This window comes from Canis lupus, chromosome 8, assembly GCF_003254725.2.
Source record: "Canis lupus dingo isolate Sandy chromosome 8, ASM325472v2, whole genome shotgun sequence".
Lineage (NCBI taxonomy): Eukaryota > Metazoa > Chordata > Mammalia > Carnivora > Canidae > Canis > Canis lupus.
The window spans coordinates 48,331,817-48,351,392 of NC_064250.1; the positions used below are offsets into that span (position 1 = coordinate 48,331,817).

The 19,576-nt window shown below is 39.4% G+C and overlaps 2 protein-coding genes and 1 long non-coding RNA gene across 3 annotated transcripts in view; 1 reads left to right on the forward strand and 2 right to left on the reverse strand.

The window, feature by feature from the left end:
- The window catches only part of NEK9 (NIMA related kinase 9), a 38,548-nt gene extending 25,052 nt beyond the window's left edge, over positions 1-13,496 (reverse strand). The window contains exons 1-8 of the mRNA XM_025443848.3: positions 13,129-13,496; positions 10,738-10,915; positions 8,925-8,980; positions 8,313-8,383; positions 6,483-6,588; positions 4,641-4,772; positions 2,994-3,104; positions 1,893-1,957 (exon numbers count right to left, since the gene is read on the reverse strand). Coding sequence (XP_025299633.1) covers positions 1,893-1,957; positions 2,994-3,104; positions 4,641-4,772; positions 6,483-6,588; positions 8,313-8,383; positions 8,925-8,980; positions 10,738-10,915; positions 13,129-13,347 — 938 coding nt within the window. The 5' untranslated portion in view covers positions 13,348-13,496. The remainder of the gene's footprint in view (positions 1-1,892; positions 1,958-2,993; positions 3,105-4,640; positions 4,773-6,482; positions 6,589-8,312; positions 8,384-8,924; positions 8,981-10,737; positions 10,916-13,128) is intronic.
- A 91-nt stretch (positions 13,497-13,587) lies between these two features.
- Positions 13,588-17,824, forward strand: LOC125755671 (uncharacterized). Its single transcript, XR_007412717.1, has 2 exons — positions 13,588-13,851; positions 15,322-17,824. It is a non-coding gene; the product is annotated as an uncharacterized LOC125755671 (long non-coding RNA).
- Positions 16,284-19,576, reverse strand: part of TMED10 (transmembrane p24 trafficking protein 10) — a 35,809-nt gene continuing 32,516 nt past the window's right edge. The window contains exon 5 of the mRNA XM_025442703.3: positions 16,284-19,418. Coding sequence (XP_025298488.1) covers positions 19,297-19,418 — 122 coding nt within the window. The 3' untranslated portion in view covers positions 16,284-19,296. The remainder of the gene's footprint in view (positions 19,419-19,576) is intronic.

Here is a 19,576-nt window from a genome sequence, read left to right on the forward strand (position 1 = left end):
AGACCCACTAATCAAGTAGGACTTAGTGTTTCCTGAATATTTTCTACAGTTTGCTCTATCTGTGCTCTACCTGGAAAGCTCTTTGTCTTATGTTTTTCCATCAAAGTACAAAGTTCTAATGAAGTACTGTGTGTAGATCTATAATTATCTCAATAAAAATTGCAATAAAAAATTATCAATGAAAATATTTGAAAAAAAATTTAAATAGTGATTTTACTGTTGGGGAAAATAAGCCAGATAAAAAATTTAAATATACTTGACCAGCATATTATACTGCTGGAATATGCATCAAACATAAGTAGAAGGTCATAGTGCTGTTTCTGGAGTATTATATGTAATTCTAGACACTAAAACACTAACTAGACCTTAACTGAAAAAGAACCAAAAAAGATTAAATGACACAACAAAATAAAAAAGATTAAATGACACAACAAAATAAAGGTACTGACCGAATAGCAAAGATTATGGAATTAAATATATACTTAACGTATCTATGGGCAAGACTTGAAAAAGAGCAGAGGAGGGGATCCCTGGGTGGCTCAGCGGTTTGGCGCCTGCCTTTGGCCCAGGGCACAATCCTGGAGTCACGGTGTCGAGTCCCGTGTCAGGCTCCTGGCACGGAGCCTGCTTCTCCCTCTGCCTGTGTCTCTGCCTCTCTCTCTCTCTCTCTCTCTCTCTCTCTATCATGAATAAATAAATAAAATCTTTAAAAAAAAAAGAAAAGAAAAAGAGCAGAGGAAAGGTTTAAATATTGGGAAGTTATAGAAACAAAGAACTGGTAGGGGAGGAAGAAGGACAGTAAGACAAAAAGAGTATAACAGGATGAGAATATAACAGGATGAGAATAATAAAAGGATGCTGGCTGGCTTAGTCAAAGGAGGATGCAACTCCTGATCTTAGGATTGTGATGGGTGTAGAGATTACTTTTTAAAAAAGAAAGAATAACAACACATTTTCCTTTGTGTTTGGGTTTGAAAAAAAAAAAATAAGTTTGGGTTTGAAGCCTCCTATAGGATGTGAGGAATAAAGGACCTCCTTCCTACCTCTAGAGACCCTGAACACAGAAAAAAATCTCAGGAAGTAACCTGCCAATAATCAGGCAAGCTTGATTTCAGGAAATGAGCATAAGAAAACTCCTCTGACTGCAACATACCATCTAAACGAATGCGCTGAAAAACAAAGGCCCACTCTAAATCCATACTACTATCTGACAATCACTGAGCATCTTGTGCCAAGCCCTGGGCTAAGCAATTTATATGCATTACCTCTCTTAATCCTTACCCTACCTGACTTTACAGAGGAGAAAACTAAAGAACAGAGATGTTAAAGAACTTGACAAAGAAAATAATAGAATTCAGATACAAACCTAAGAATGTCTGAGTCCAGAGCTCTCCTTTCTTAATTTCTATACTCTAATGCTCCAATTCTAGATGAAAACTCACAGATGAGAGGAGTGCAGGGTGCTAGGGTCTCATCAGTATATATTCAGAACAAAATAGCACAGACTAACAAAGTAAAGTCAGGAGTTTCTCTCAAGCAATAAAAAGAGATGTTGGGACACCTGAGTGGCTCAGAGGTTGAGCATCTGCCTTTGGCTAAGGGTGTGATCCTGGAGTTCTGGGATTGAGTCCCACATCGGGCTTCCTGCATGGAGCCTGCTTCTCCCTCTGCCTATGTCTCTGCCCCTCCTTCTGTGTCTCTCAGGAATAAATAAATAAAATCTTAAAAAGAAAAAAAAAAAAAGGAAAAGAAAAGAAAACAGAGATGTTGCTAGAAAATGGCATCAGAGCGGCCACATCAGGAAACGATGCCCTCTCTTGTGGTCCTCTGATCAGGTCTTTAGCAGTTAACTATCCAAAGAAAGACAAGAAAGTGACTTCTCTGTACTTTACCTCCTGCGTTTCCTGAGAAGGGGGCGATCCAGAAGTTCATCTGCTGTGGGTCTCTGCTCAGGATCCTAAAAAGTACAAGCTGGGTTAGTTTTAATTTAAAGGAAAACAGCAATGGGGCACTGTGGGTATCTCAGGGGTTGAGCATCTGCCTTGGCTCAGGTCATGACCCCGGGGTCCTGGGACTGAGTTCCACATTGGGCTCCCTGCAGAGAGCCTGCTTCTCCCATCTCTGCCTCTCTGTGTCTCCCATGAATAAATAAAATCTTAAAAAACAAAACAAACAAACAAAAAAAACCAAAGGAAAACGGCAAAATGGGATCTAAAGAGGAATTTTACTTCCCCTTAGAAGGCTGTATGCTGATTACTCCAAGATCACTGTATATTATCCTTTTGTTTAAAAAAAAAAAATTCCTATGTCACATTCCATGTTTCGTGCATATCATCTCATTATCATCAATACTTGTATGTGAATGAGAATGCACATTCCTTATTTGTTCAGTATGGTACTGCCTCTTAAATTGCAATATATATAGCACAAAAAATCTCCCAGAGTGCTTGTTATAAATAAAGATTTCTGGGCCTTATCTATAGAGATTCTGATCCAGTTGGTCTGGGGTGGGACTCAGGAAACTTCATTTTTTATTTGTAAAACTCTTCCATCCCTTAGCAATTCTAACACCTATGGTTCACAAACCATATTTTGAATAATACCAACCTAGAGCTAGACTACAAGGCAACTGTGAGATATAAGAATTATATATATTCTGCACACTAGGAACTCTGACTAAAATTCTGTAAATCAATTTATAAAAATTAATCTTAATCATAAAAAATGGAGCACAATTTAGATGGTAAGATAATTTCACAAATCAGTAAAGTAAGAATAAAGCAGAATAAAGCTTAAGGATTTGTTGCCTACAACAAATAACTATCATGAATTGCCAATGCTTATTCTTCTGGGTATAGTCAAAATATATTCTACCCTGGGAAGTGAATGTGGTTTTATGCAGGAATCTGCACAAAGTATGCATACCATACTCCAAACACTATGGTGGAAAGGGAAAACCCTCAACTGAAATCAACATGTTAAGTCACACTTACCTGGTCAAGGCATGCATGGACCATTTGAATCAGTTCCAAAGAGTACTGGCTAGAATCAACTTCCATGGCCCGGATTCCTTGTACAATCTTCACACACAAGTTGAGTGGATTCTATAAGAAAATGATTATTCTTGGTTATATAAAGATTATATAATCTATCAGTAGGGGTTCCGAGATGTCTGTGACTACTTTTTTTTAAAGAAATGGCAATTGTTCTGTATTAGGTTTGATTTCTTTTATAACTGAGTATGCATCAGCAAGAAATAGCTAGGGATACACTGTTGCTATCAGAAGGAATGAAGCCAAATGGCCTACATGGAAGTATGACTATGTGGCCAATAGTATAATACTCAAAGTATATTATAATCTGACCCTTCAACTGAATCCCAAGAAAAAGGAAAGCAAGATTAGCCATGCTTATTGGCTTTAAGTACCTTCTCTGCCACGTAATCTGCCTCCTAATGTTATGCAGGGGATACTCTACAATAACAGACAAGGCAGTAAATAATAAGATGACAATGATAATATTATTATTATAATACCATCAATACCTTTATTGAGAGACCACAGTTTGCTAGGTAGGCACCTTTGCAAACCCCCTGTAAGGTGGTTATTATAATTATCAGTTCAAAGATATAAAGTAACTGGCCTAAGATTACACAGATAGTAAAAGATGGAGTTATAATACCAACCAAAGTTTATCTTCACTCTAAAACTCATTTTCCTTCTGCTATATTATTAAGAAGAATTAGATGATACATCAGAATAAACTAGGATTTAGAAAAACAAATAGGTGTCATGGAAGGCCAATGAACTAGCATTATTTCATATTTGCATTTTTCATACACATTATCATAGCATCTCTATAAGAAAAATATCTATTTTTCCTTGTTATAGATAATGAAATAGAGGATTGAAGAAATTCTTTAATGATTTACTTAAGTTCTCATACATGGTTTGTAGAGAATATTGGATGTGAATCCATTTTTGCTATGCCAATTGATCCATAGACTAGCAACATCAGCATCATGTGGGAACTTGTTAGAAATGCAGAATACTGGGACCCACTCCAGATCTACTAAAAAGAGTCTGCATTTTAACAAGGTGCCCAGGTGATCTTCTATGTGTGTGAAAGTTGCAGAAGCACTGTTTTTACTTAGAAGAAGATAAACTAAAAGGAATTTGTTGTCCATTAAACAGTAACAACCTCTAATAAAAGAGTCAGTATGGAATATTTTATAAAAAATAACACTTAAATGAGTATTACATAATTTGTTTTAGCTTTAAAAAAAAATAATGTAGCTGAAGCATAAGAAATAAAATGGCTTATCCAAACTGCAACATCACATAGTGGATCCTAGAGCCAATTTCAAAATTAGAGTCAACAAATTCAAGTATAATGCTCAAACCACTTGAGTAAGATTATTTCAGTGGGGAGCTCAAGTTAAAGATAAATCTGATATACAGCATTTCAGTAATACACTACATCAAGCCTGAATAGTTTTTTTTGTTTTGTTTTGTTTTGTTTTGTTTTTGGCCTACAGCCGATTTCTGATGAAAAAATCAGAAACTCGGGGATAAATGAATTTGGTTCTCTCAACCAAGTTATACCATTTTCAAGGACAAGGTGGGGAAAATACAACTTACTGTAGCATCAAATGTTCTCTTTAGGGTAAGCAGTTCAAAAATGACACAGCCTACTGCCCAGATATCAGACTTGAAATTGTATTTTACTCCTTGGCAAAGTTCTGGAGACATGTAATATGGAGTTCCTACAAGCTGAACAACAAAGAAAACAAAGAATAACTTCATTTCTGAGGTAACTATATTAATATTTCAACAACTAAAGTAAATTTCCCACAAATTAGTGATAACAACTATAAAATATTCATCAGCAAATCCCGAAATGTTCTTTATGAGATGGGAAGAAATCTTTTTTCATATCACATTTTTTGGACCAATTAAAAAGGGTTAATTAAGGCAGTGTGGTAATTTGGGAGGCACAACAGTGATTCCTAGATCACAGAGGGCTTAGGCCCGCTGAAGATGTCATAAAGATAAAGACACACTTAGTAGAAGTTCACCAATGGGGGAAAAAAAAAACTGACAGTGGGGAGATGATAAGTAAATAAAGGGGTCAAAAGTTCTAACTGAAATGCATAGTACTGAAACTTTGTAAATGGCTCAATTTGACATCTGTAATACTAAAATGGCTAGGGAAATTTCTTTCAAATTTGAAAAAAGATCTTCTGCCTTGAAGAATGGGTTTGGAAATAAAAATGTCCTGAATGGAGGTTGTGCCTCTCCCCAGACAAGAGACAATGAGTACCCCAGAAGCTCTAATAAAACTGACAGTCCTCTTTAACCAGCAAAGCAAGTTTTAGATGGCTTATATGGCACTTATAAATTTTCGTATCATTCCTTCCTTACATTTAACTGGCTAAAAAAGTCAAATCTTGGTTTTACCAGATTATTATTGATGAGAAAAATCCATATAAGGACATGACTGGTTCTTCAGAAGCTCAATATGACACCATGATACAAGCAGACTGAGTTCCTGAAGCAGATTCCAAACCCTAGCTATTAGCATCCTTGGATGTCTCTGAATTGCTTACAGGCATATCTTGACATTACCAAAAAACATCAACAAGACAAAATTAATTTTATGGAAAGAGCACTGCAAAACTAGAAGAGTAATAACTGGGTTTTATAATTCCTAATAGGATAATAGGATGGAATCACTGTCCTTAAAGATTAACTTAGGTCTACTCTTTACCAATGGTCTTTCTTAGGATCAGGTGAGAAGGGAGCCCTGCAACTGAGATGGCATACGATATTAACATCAGATTGTTCTCTGTGCCTTAGCCTTTATTTGTAATATAAGGCTTCTGAACCAGGAAAATTCAGAGGAAACACAAAAATAGATGTCCAACATCCTAAGCTCAAATACTAAATAAGAGATAAACTGAAATCTACTAAAGATTCTTGGCCAGAAAAAATGGTAGAACATTTCTTTGTTTTTAGAAAGTGTTGGAAAGGGCTATGAGGTCAGAGCTATGATGTGGACGATGACTCTTGAAGGAACACCTGAGCATGTAAATGCCTGTTAGTAAGCACAGGAAAGACTCCTGAAGACCTGCTTTATAAATATGGAGAACTTGGCAGCCCAGGTGGCTCAGCGGGTTAGCACCGCCATCAGCCCAGGGCGTGATCCTGGAGTCCAGGGATCGAGTCCCACGTTGGGCTTCCTGCATGGAGCCTGCTTCTGCCTCTGCCTGCTTGTGTCTCTGCCTCTCTCTGTGTCTCTCTCATAAATAAATAAAATATTTTAAAAAATAATTTAAAATTTTTTTAAAAAATAAATAAATATGGAGAACTTAGAAAAATACTGAGAAAAGATGTGAGATTTAACATGGTTTACAGTTATAGATCACGGTACCGGAAAGGATAAGAAAAAAAAAAATTAAGACAAGGGCAACACATACTTACCGTCTCAGCCATGGAATACTCAGAATTAAGTTTCTTGGCTAGGCCATAATCTCCAAGTTTTATTAGGTTTGCCTTGGTCAGAAAAATATTTAATGTCTTTATATCTCTGGAATAAAAGATACTGTATATTAAATTCCTACAGACAATCATTTTGTTTCACTCCTGACTCTGCCCAGAATTAGTACAAAATAAAATGTGTGGTTACCACTGCTCAGACTATTATGGGATCCCAAACAGTGATCACCACTTTCACATGCACTTTAACACTGAAAAGGGGATTGGGGGGAGTGGAGGCAGAGAATTAACTCCATTCTTTAGGGCTTCAAGCACAGTCATGTCTCTCATACCATTGGGGATATCAGAAAAAATTGAGAGGGCCAGATTGAAAATACAGTGCTTGGGCAGCCTGGGTGGCTCAGTAGTTTAGCGCGGCCTTTGGCCAGAGCCTGATCCTGGAGACCTGGGATGGAGTCCCATCGGGCTCCCTGCATGGAGCCTGCTTCTCCCTCTGCCTGTGTCTCTGCCTCTCTCTCTCTGTCTCTCTCATGAATAAAAAATAAAATCTTAAAAAAAAAAAAAAAACACACACAGAAAACACAGTGCTCTAGGTAATCCTATAGTTCCTATGAGGTGCGCTGCCTCTTCAATTACCATTTAAACCTTGAATTGGTTGGTGTTAAAGTTTCAAATCTGTTAAGGCAAGGGAAAAGATTGCACATCCCAGCAGCAACATGATTAGGCTATGTAGATCACCTAAATAAAACCACTGGCTCTTTTTCTAAAGATGAGTTGGTCATATATAACACAAATAAACTGTGCCTGGTTCACACTCCGGCTTCCTTAACATGTGAAATAACCAGAATACTTTTTGTAACTTTTGAAAAGAAAATAACACGCAACTATAGCCATTCAATAGATATTAAGAAGCACATGTTAACTAAATGAATAAACCAACAAAAAAAATACTGGTGAATCAACACTAATCTCTAGCAATGATCAATGAATGACTCACTTAAGAGGGGTATAATGTGGAAATGTTCTAATAGTTCTTTCCTATAGCTAGAAATGGATAGCTATTAAATTGTAAAATTAATTGCATTTTTATGTAAATTAAGGCTCAATTATAAAATTAAAAATATTTGCCAATTGTTATTGCTCACAGAAAACATTTACTATGAATTCCAACCAATCTAACATCACTTCTCTTAGTGGCTTCTAGACTTTACTAATGAATTAATGAATTCAACTCTAAAATATCTCATAAAAAAGCAACTGAGCAGTACTTAGCTACTGAGATTCTTCCTAGATTACAAACACAGTTTAACTTCAGGAAGTGAAGGTAACACCCTTCATTACTCACTCTTTCCTTCCTAAATTATATTAACGGAAAAGCCTTGACCGCTTAACCAAAAATATAATAGTGCTGATGGGAGGTATGCAAGATGGGGGTTAGACTGGTGGGGAGGAATCCATCTCAAATATATATATATATTTTTAATTTTATTTATTTATTCATAGAGAGAGAGAGAGAGAGAGAAGCAGAGACACAGGCAGAGGGAGAAGCAGGCTCCATGCAGTGAGCCCGACGTGGGACTTGATTCCAGGTCTCCAGGATCACGCCCCGGGCCGAAGGTGGTGCCAAACCGCTGAGCCACCCAGGCTGCCCTCAAATATATTTTTTTAAAGTAGGCTCCACACACACCCAGCATGGAGCCCAATGCAGGGCTTGAATTCATGATCCTGAGATCAAGACCTGAGCTGAAATTAAGAGTCAGATACCTCACTGAGTCACTCAGATACCCCTCTGTCCCACATTCTTTCACTCATTACCTATGAAGGATTCCAGCTTTATGGATACAGCTCACTGCTGAAACAATCTGAAATAGGTACCATACCACCATCTACAGAAAAAAAAAAATTATATTTGGACTGAAAACAAAAAAAATTCCATTTAAATAAAGACACATACTAAAACAAACAAAACAAAGGAAACTGCAACCAGAGGTTATGATACAACATGACCTGACATCTCTTGCTTGAAGGCTGAGTAGGCAAAGAAAAGTGGTAGGGGTAAAAATAAAAAGCAGGTCATCATAAAAACGATTCCGATGTTATTATAAAATATGGGATGGTGAAGCAGAGTTGTGGAAAAAAACGAAAAAGAACGCAAAAGTATAGAAAACTGGGCATACCAGTCTGCAGTAATAGAACCGGGGAAAGAAAGCCCATAGAGAATCATGATGTGGAGGTAAAGCGTTTAGGAAGCAGCTAGAGCTTCCCTGTTAGAGGTTTCCTTTCTCATGAATAGCAACCAGAGCCTGGAAGGAGTCTGAACAAAAGGAAAAAAACACTCTTCATTGTTGGAAGAGTAAATATAGGCCTAGAATGTAAGAATCACAACAATATACAATTCTAGGTTCCTTCCAAAGAAGCATGAATTACCTCTTCCTCAAACAACTTGTCCTTCTGACGAAGGATTTTGTCATACAGGTTCCCTCCTGCAATTAACAAGAGACAGGTGTGAATTGCTTCATAAAGATCAAAGCTTGGCTCCTGTAGCCACTAGGGTTTTAACAAGTGACACAAGGAACTGAAGGATTCTGCTTCCTCTCCAAAGGAAACCCCTTCTTTTCTCTTGGTTCTTTACAAAACTCTTCCCATCCTTTTGAGGACTGTATCCAAAGTCTTCTTCAAAGTTTCCCTTCCCTAACAAGGGAGGCTCAATACAAAAATGGGAAGTATGAGATTTTTAGAAAAGATAAGAACAAAGCCCATTCCTATATTATCCTAATAGCAAAATACCTTGAAAGTCTTCAAAATCAAAAGATTTTCTTTCCTAGGACTCCTTTTAAGGGACACGGCAATATTTTTGTAATAACTCTCTGGTGTGACTGTGACTACTAGAACATTTGGGTTATACCTGTGATGCCATGTTTTGTACATACAGGTGTATCTCATTGACAATTTCCTTTTTTTTTTTTTTTTTACTACTTCACACTGAAACGGTTTCCATAATTTAGGGTATACCCTAGACTGTTTCCAATCATTACTCCCTTTACTAACTCCTTCCTAAGGAAGAACTCTGAATTTGTTTCTCCCTTGCCTTTATCAAATAACAGACTACAAATGATCACCATTCATTTTACTGCCTACCTGCAACTATAACTGCCGCCTTAGCTCGTCTCAGTTTCACAATGCCTTTCCCTTTAAGTTAGTAACTCAATGTTTCAACAAATCTACCACTTGTTCTAGTCCCTCCTAACCACAAAGGAAGTTAGCTGCTTAGGCTTCTGCTATTTCAGAAATCTCTAATATAATCTTATACATTAAGGGTTGATCAGAACCAGCAACAATCACGGTACATAAGCCAAAAACACAAAAAGTTAGAAGTCTAGGATCTTTTTCTTAGAGATCTAAGTGAAGAATATGCTGGGACTTTTTTTAGCTTGTAGCTCAAGAAAGGGCTTTGAGCGTTCTCCTATGTAATAAGGATAAGAGCTAGTACAGTATGTATTAAAGATTTACTACTATCCCAAGAACTATGATAGGGGCTTTACATATTCATCTAATGCAACAACCCTAGAAGACAGATACTGTTTATTAGTAAATTCATACTAAGATGAAGAAGCTGAGGCAGAGAAAGTTTCTTGCAAAGTTACAGAGTTAAGAAGTACTGGAGCTTGTGATATGGGTTTAGAGTCTATATTCTTAGAACTGAGCTAATACTATCTACAAGCAAAATGGTCCAAAGAAATCAGAGACCAGATAAATTAAGGCCATGCTTTACCATGTGCCATTTTCATTCAGCTATGAACTTTAAACCACTTTTCAGTTGGATAACTTTGGCTGAGTTAAAATAAATAAATAACACTCATAAGATTTCATTAATATTACATCAAGCCGTGCCATGCCACATGTTTCTTAGTGCCTAGTTAGATGTCTAACACTAATGCCTAAAGTTAATTCATGTGAAAAAAACCTTGAAAAGTGAATGTGAAATTCAACTGAACAAATAATTTGAAGTTGGAACTATAAGCACAAGAATTTGAATATGCAGGGGAAAATCCCTTTCCTTATTTTGTAACTCACTTAAAAATTCTCTAAGAACTATTCTCTTAAACTATTTGAGTTATTTCCCTTCAACTCTAGAAATCCACTTAAAATTTTTAATCAATGTATATGCCTTTTATTTTTTTCTCCCCCTCAAGGTACAAGAATGTCTTGCCAAAGGAGGGCCCGTTGAATTCGACCTTACCGTTACAATATTCCAGCTCAATCAGCAGGGTGGTATTGTCCATGAAGTGATTGTAGTAGGCAATAATGTTGTCATGCTGCAGCAGCGCCAGAATAACAATCTCATTCAAGGCGTCACGACGTTCCTTCTCTGACAGTCGGATCAAATCAACTTCCTTCCACACAACCAGTGAGTCATCCTACAACACATTAATAGAGGTATTGTGCTTTACTCTTGCCTGGCAGAGAATGAATCCACACCTGGATCTGTAAGTCTAGAAAGAAAACTTCCTAGATGGGCAGAGACTGACTCCTTTTATTTTTTCCTTTAAAAAAAACAGGAACAGAATTTAAAGGTTCTTCATACAATTGCGCAAAGCACTAAGATGCTGTTACATTGCTGCTACACTTAATTTGCATGATGTCAATTTCAGGTAAAAATAGGAAAGGTAGATCTCTAAGATTCTATTGAGGGACATTATGACAACCTGCTAGTCATGATAAGCAGTAGTAGGGCTAGAATATTGGGAGAAATGGAGAGCTGGAGAGCATGGTTATCTATAGCTAGTTACAGTTCCTTGTAAAATGGTAATATTAAACTTATCTCTAATTTTATAAATTTAGATTTCTCTAGTGATTTCTGTTTATGGTTTCTGGATAGGAATAAGTGATGCCTAAGGGCTTAGAGTTCACTTCCCTCACCTGCCTCTATGTTGCAACTCCTATAGCTCCTATAACTTTTGTGTCATGTGTTTCCCTCTATCCATGACAACTTATCTGCAGCTCCCAATATCCACTCCCTTTTACAACACCCAAATTCTTTACTGATACTGCTTCCCAGCCCTGGAGCATCCCCACCTAAATCATTCTCCTTATCCTTTAGAATGATTCTGCCAGAACTTTTAAACTTGGGGGTAAGGGGTTATCCTGATAAACCTTCTACTGTGCCTTTATTCAGTGCAACCATTCCTTCATTTTCACAACTTACACTGGTATGATATTTGTGCATCCTTTCTCATTTATATACACATTCAACTTAAATGCTTTAAAAAAAAAAAACTAATGGCCAACTTGTCTTTCCACTGAAATAAAACCTTCTGGAGAGAAAGGGCTGCTTCTAATTAAACCTTTGTAAATTCACAAACATCATAAACATTTGGCAATATGAACAATGGTCTGCCATTTTTGAGAAGTATAATCAAATTTTACATAAACCAACCTCAATAATCAAGTTCAACATGATGGAAAGGCATGGGAGAGGAGACCTGAAACACTGTTCTAGCCCAAGATTTACTTCTAAGTGTCAAGTCATTTAAATATACTGTCTTAGTTTAATTATAAAACAGAAACAGCAATGCTCATCTTCTCCTTCTCATGAGTACAAATAAGAAAAACAGAATACCAACAGTAACCCTAAAACTGTACATTAATGTTGCACTAAGATAAAAAAGAACAGGAAAATTTTCTCTTGCAACCACCCACTTCCCCTCCTCCAACTTTCGGCCTTAAAAACTATGCTAGCTTGGAACACACCCCAGAACTGCAAATGGATCATTTATGGGTGAATCTTCATCACCCACAGTCTTCAAGTTTAAGACTTTAGTGATAAAGTCCAATTGATGGTTAGTTTTTGGAAGTAGTGTCAGCACTACAAGGCTTCAGATCAGTATACGTTCTGGACTTGGGGGGTCAGTGATCTATGAATCTCTTCAAAGGATGTGTATATATGCAAAGCGGGGCGGGGAGGGACGGATTATTTTTACATTAGGTTTTCAAAGGAGTCCTTGCCTCCCCCTAACCCAAGTTAAGAAACAGTGGCTTAGAATATGCCAGAAAGGTATTTCCCATTCACAAACACAGATGAAGAAAGTGACGAACCCAAGGATCTTCTAAAAAATCTCCAACTAGGTGTTCATACCTGAATTTAAAGATAGCGGCAAAGACGGTGGAATTGCCACTAACGTGGGAATTTTGAAGCTATGCCCCTCCTCTCCACCCCGACCTCGGAGAGCTGTACACACGAGGGAAGGAAGTTTTGACAACACTTCACATTCGTATGCCACTTTAGTTTGCAAAGTACCTTCGATTCTCAAAATCAAACTTAAAAAAATAAAAGATTATTTTTAGGGGGGTTATCATTAACCCCAATTTACAGATGGGAAAACTAAGGCTCAGAGAAGGTTCAACGCTTTGCTCAGTTCCCCAGGTTCGACAGAAACCATCAGTCAGTAAAACCGGGGATCTAAACTCCCGGCGCAGGGGAGCTGGAAGAGTGGAGAAGACCCGGAGACAAACACCCTGCGGCCACGCAAACCTAAGTGACCTAAGTGAGGACGAGGGAGGCGCCAGCCTCGGGGCTGGAAAGCGGGGCGGCGAAGGAGGGGCTGGGGCGGCCGGAGCCGGGGGCCGCTACCTCTGTGCGGCGGTACAGCGTGGCCTCCCCGAAGGCGCCGCGGCCCAGGACGCGGATGGGGATGTAGTGCAGCTCCTCCTGCTCCGCCGCGCCGCCGCCGCCTCGCGGCCCGGGACCGGCGCTGGGCCCGGGGCCCGAGTCCCCGCCACCCCCGGACTCGCTCCCAAAGTCCGAGTTGATGGAGTCGCAGTGTCGCTCGTACTCGCCCAGCACCGACATGGTGGCGGCTGCGGGACCGGCCTGCGTGTCCCCAGCGGCGCCGGCCGGCGCTGGCCGCGCTACTGCTCTCCCCCTTCAGACGCCGGCCCGCGGCTCCGTCCGCCCCGCTACCCCGCGAGGCTCCATGGTGGCTCCTGCCCCCTGACCCGGAAGCAGTTCCGGGTGCTTCCGGCCCGGCGGGCTTTCCTCCGCCCCCGCCGGCCCACTTGCTGAGTCCCCGGCCCGGCTCCCCCCCCCCCCGCCTCCCTCCCTCCCTCCCTGCCGGCGGGCCGCGCTGGCTGGCCGTCGGGGCGGGCGGGCGGGCGGCCTGGAACCCAAGGGCTCTGGCGGCGGCCGGGGAGTCGCCGACCGGTCTGTGGACCCGCCCCCGATCCCTGGCCAGGATCCAACGGCTCCGAGGTCCGGAGGTCGCCCCGTCGCATCTCGGCGCCAGGCCTATCTCGAGCGCGGTGATTCCACGTTGGACAGTGCTCGTTGTTTAGGGAGATACTGAAGATAACTGTAGTAAGCGGAAATACTTGCCTCCTGTCATCTCAGCCCGTAGGCCCAGTCGTTGCTCCCAGAACCACCCTAGGTCCTTCCCTCTTCTATACAACTCCCCAAAATATTTTAAGTCAACTCTCTTTTCCCCGATTTAACATTCTCCTTCCGTGTATCTGTCCAAATCTTTGACCGTCTGACCTCTTGCAACATTCTTGGAGCACGGGGTGCCAGTATATTTGAAGGTGGGAAATCTACAAGAAGATGCTCTAAACCCTCAAGTCGCTAAGAGAATTGTAATACAGTGAAAAAACATGTTCCATCAGTTATTGACCTCGGGCAACTTTACATCTCCAAGCTTTTTTAAAATCTTTAAAGCTGTAGGAACATGACCTATATCACAGAGTTAACAGCTAAGTTTTATTGAGTGTTTTGTTCCTAACACTGTTAAAGGTTGTCTTTCCTTGAGTCATCCCACTTAATCCTCATATTTTTCCCCAATCTACCGAGGGAACTGAGATAGAGAGATTAAGTAACTTGCTCAGTGTTACACAGCTAATAAGGGAAGTCAAACCCAGTAATCTGGATCCACATCTTTCAGAGAGCATGTCTTGAGAGTAAGAGAAAGTCATGTGGCTGGAGGCCAGGGTGTATGTAGGGCAGAAGCAAGAGAAGACAGGGCTTCAATTGTTGAGTTTGGCTTTCCTGTGGACAATAGAAAATTAATTGAAATTTTTAAGGAGGGGAGTATATGATTAGTGACTATCCTAATTTGCTGGGGAAGTCCCAATTCACGCCTTTTCCCCAGGCATAATAGAGCTTTATTTTGCTCAAGTGCCCAGCTCAGACAATAAACAACAGTCACTTTACATAAGACCAAAGATATATTTTCTTAAGAACTCTGTTAACAATGTGGAGGACAAAGGCTAGAAGCAGGGAGACCAGTTAAGAGACAATAAAATTCTAAGAAAAGAAGAGGCACTGAAGTATTTATCTATCAGTGTGAGTGGAAAGGAAGTCCATATTTGAGAAATCCATCTGAGAAACATTTATTTTTTAAGAGATTTTAATTACCTGAGTGAAAGATAGGGAGAGAAAGCATGAGGGGGGGGGGGGGGGCGCGGAGAGAAGGAAGCTCCTGCTCAACAGGGAGCCTGAATTGGGGCTCAATCTCAGGACTCTGGGATTATGACCCAAGCCAAAGGCAGATGCTTAACCAACTGAGCCACCCAGGCATCTCCATCTGAGGAACATTTAGAACTTTATGATCAGTAGGGATGTGGTTGATGAGGTAAATAAATGAGTCCAGGAGATTCACTTCCTGATTTTTAATGAGGTGGATAGTGATTGCAAGGAGAGGATAAAGAGAATTGGTAGAATGGGGTAGGGGAGTTGTGAAAGATGAATTCACACTCCTTTGACCTCTCTACAGCTCATCAATGACCCTTTTATTTTATTTTATTTTTTAAAATTTTTTTTATTTATTTATGATAGTCACAGAGAGAGAAAGAGAGGCAGAGACACAGGCAGAGAGAAGCAGGCTCCATGCACCGGGAGCCCGACGTGGGAATCGATCCTGGGTCTCCAGGATCGCGCCCTAGGCCAAAGGCAGGCGCCAAACCGCTGCACCACCCAGGGATCCCTCAATGACCCTTTTAAAGTATGATATCCTACACTCTGCAAAACACTCCACCTTGGCTCTGGATTGGAATACAAAGGGACTGCTGTCTCCCTTGACCTGGATCTAGTACTTCTATTAGTAGGGGTGCTTAGGTGGCTCAGTTGGTTGAGCATCTGCCTTCTGCTCAGATTATGGTCCCAGGATCCTGGGATCAGTCCTCACATCAGGCTCCCTGCTCAGCTGGGGAGTCTGTTTCTCCCTCTCCCTCTGCCTGCTTGTGCTGTCAAATAAATAAAATCTTAAAAAAAAAAAAAAAAAAAAGCCAGCCAGCCTGTGAATGTGCAAAGCACTTCAGGTTGACTCTTGGAAAGGAGCTTTATGAAAAATGTTCAAATGTAAGTAAAAGGAAGGAGAAAATGGCTGTGTTGGGTTTTATATAGATGTGATGGGCAAAAAAGCAGTCCTGAGAGATTCTGAACTGGGAGGGGTATTTTGAGAATGGAGGGTATGGGAGAGGACACTCTAGGAATCATTCCAATAGCAGTTTCCAAGAGAAGCTACAGAGAATATTTGGCTTACAGAACCCTATTTTACCTTTCTGAAGATGTTATTGATTATTATTATGCTTATATACACATCATATAGCTTACATATTTATATATAAAATATAATAAAACTGTATTAGCTCACATAAACTTTATTCATCTCAGCAAATTATATATAACTTTTCTCTAATTTATATGGATAATTTGCCATACTTTAAAACTGAAGCATACGGAAGAATTATTGCTACTTCAAAGAGATACTCAAGAGTAACAGAAAAATACACCTAAAATGGTTTCTGCTAGCATTTATTTGAGAAAATTTACACAAAAATCCCCAATCCAACACTTACAAGTGAATCTGTAGAAATCCCACATGCCTCTATCCATTAAACAAACAGAAAAATGGCTTATGACAGGAGTTTATGACAACAGTATAACAGCACTTAAACTGTATCATTTCTATCTGTGTTATATATAGACTGTGTTGAAAAGGCTCAAAATGTTGGAAAGCAGGTAACATCCCCATTTTTAAAGCTTATTTGCTCTTGCACTAGCCTTCTATCAAAGGCAAATAATTTTTACTTTTTCAATAAAATCAAGGTGTTATCAATGAACTTTAAACTGAAAGCACAAATGTCTGAGTTGGTATTTCTGGCATGAGAGTAAAAGGGAAGGACATGGAAAAAATACCAGTTTCACAGAGTCACATCTGTGAACAAAAACATCAGTAAAATAAAATATTCTCCTCTCCTATCTTATTTGCCATTGTCAAACAGAAGGATATAATCAAGTGAAGAACTTTCATTGCTTCTGAAAAAGGGGAAAGGCACCAGTCAGAAATATGAAAGCTTCTTACTAGGCTAATGGTACAGAATAGAATTTGACCTTTAGGCCTCTAAGACTGCATCTGACCCACAAATTCGGTTATTCTCTTCCCTACTTGGATGTATCCTCTGTCACCTAGTAAATGTAATATCACAGGTGGACTTTCTCAACATCCATTGTCCTCCTTAATGGTGAGGATTTGGCTGCCAGTTCTCAAAAGCTGTACCTATCAATTCCTACCAGCAGATGGCAATGTTACACAAATTAATGAAAAAACCATTCTGCCACTCTAGAGGAATTCTAGAGTCAAGAAGTCAGAAGGTGGGAAGGGAGGGCGGGGCTTTTGGGTTTACAGTAGCTGGAGCATTAACAGAAGGCCTGAGATTTTAACAATGTAACTCACTCCCTCTTCTAATTTTGTAATCCTGGTCATCACAGCAGTGTTCTCCATTATTTCTAATATATTGCTTCTTAATTGCAAGCTATTTGCCCTAAGTCCTATAATTCTTGCCACTGCAATTAGACAAAGCCCTGCAACAGTCAGCAGGGGTTAAAAAAGAAAATTACAGAAAGGACACTTTCCTAGGCAAAATGGAGAAATTTTCAAGTGACAGTATTTTTCATAACTTTTCATAAACATGGTCATTTGTATCCATACCTTTGCTTACTTATATTAGTAGTGGCCTTTGGGCACCTTATATTCCCATAGCAATTCTTCTTGCTGTGGGAAAGAAGCAACATTCATTTTCAAGTATTTACTCTATTCATAATCCTTCCAGATGTGGTTTTTTTTATACCCCATGTCTTAATTTGCTAGACAAAACATACAAAGACAGGAATTAAGTCAGCGACTGGCCATGTAGGAAGTGTTGGTAAATTTTACTTTCATTTTCCTTGCTAGAAGTTATGTTAAAAATTCAAGCAACCACATATCTGACAAAGTACTTGTATCTACTATATAAGGAAGTCTTGAAACTTAATAGTAGAAAAAATCTAATTAGAAAGTGGGCAAAAAGAATAGAAATAGTTCATTGAGGAAGATATATAAATGATAAATAAGCACATGAAAAAATGTTCAACATCATCTGCCATTAGGAAAATGCAAGTTAAAACCATAAAGAAGTACTACTAGACACACCTATTAGAATGACTAAAATAAAAAATAATAACAATAGCAAATACTGGTAAGAATTCGGAGAAACTGGATTGGCCACACATTGCTGGTGGGAAGGTAGAATGGCAGTTACTCCAGAAAAAGAGTAGGACAGTTTCTTACAAAAATAAACATGCTTAACCATACAACTCAGCAATTGCCCCCTTGGGTATTTCTCCCAGAGAAATGAGAATTTATGTTCACATGAACACCTATACATGAATGTTCACAGCAGCTTTATTAGAAATGGCCAAAAACTGACAATGACCCCAATGTCCTTCAATGGGGGAATGGTTAAACAAATTGTGGTACATTCATACCATGAAATACTGCTGAACAATAAGGAGCAAGCTATTGATACATGCAACAACTTGGATGGATTTCAAGGGATTTATGCTGACTTTTAAAAGCCAATCTCAAAAGATTACATACTGTATGACACCATTTATATAAAACATTCTTGAAATGACAAAACTAGAGATGGAGGACAGGTTACTGGCTGCCAGAAGTTGGGGCCTTGGGGAAAGGAAGGGAGGTGGCTCTCGTTATAAAAAGGGAGCAGTACAAGGGGTATAAGAGTTGGACTGTTCTGCATTTTGCGGTGGTGATCACACAAATCTACACCTGATAAAATTGCATAGAACTAAAACACACATATATACACAAAAAAAAAAAAAAGATTTAGGCAGTTGAGCACAAATATTTTAATTCTCTAAAATGAAGTCCTCTTTAGGAGTTATATACAGTTCAAAGCTCCTTTCTATGAGGTATCCCATCTATCACCCTTTTAAGAGACATAAATTTATGAAAGGATATCACCAGAAGCTACCTAAACATTTCAGCTAAGGGTCAAGAGAAAGTGAAGTGTGTTTTCACACAGAAATCCAAAGAGGACAATCAGAATGAAACAAGTTCAACATGGTCATACAAACCTTGGTAAAAGAACTAGAGTGGAAGCCCAAGCTGGTGAGCAAGTAGGAAAAAGAAAGAAAACATAGTTCGAACAGGTAACAGGAGGAAACCTAGTATAAATGCTGGCTTTGGCATTATCTAGGTAACCCCCTATTGTTTGTCATAGGTAACTCTATTAATAATAGTCCTATTGTTGCAAAACCAGTCCAAATCCTACCAAGTTAAAAAGAAGTCCCTCATTGATTTGTTGAGTGTAGGTGGTAACCCATGGTCCTCCCATACCAAAAGAGATCAGTTCTGGCAAGAAAGCTCCAACGTGCCTTGATGGTGCTGTTGGTAGGATGCCTTAGATCAGACACGTCCCAGTGATGTTCAGCTGGCTGAGATATAAGGTGGGAGGAGACTGGGTCTTTTTACTCAATCAACTTCTTGGCCTTGAAGAAGCGACGCAGGTAGAAGACCTGCCAGGTGGCTAGTCCAATGAGGCAGAACATTGAAAAGATGCTGAAGTATAGGACCCGAGTGTTTGTTGACTCTAAAAAAAAACAAAAGTGTTATAAGGCTATGAAGTGAGGCTCAGCAGGCTTAACAGGGGCCAGGGGGAAAAGGCAATTAATTAACTTCACCTAGTCCCTAGACCTGTCAGTAGGATTTTGGATTGGCTTTTCTCAAAATTTCACTGTTCTATATATG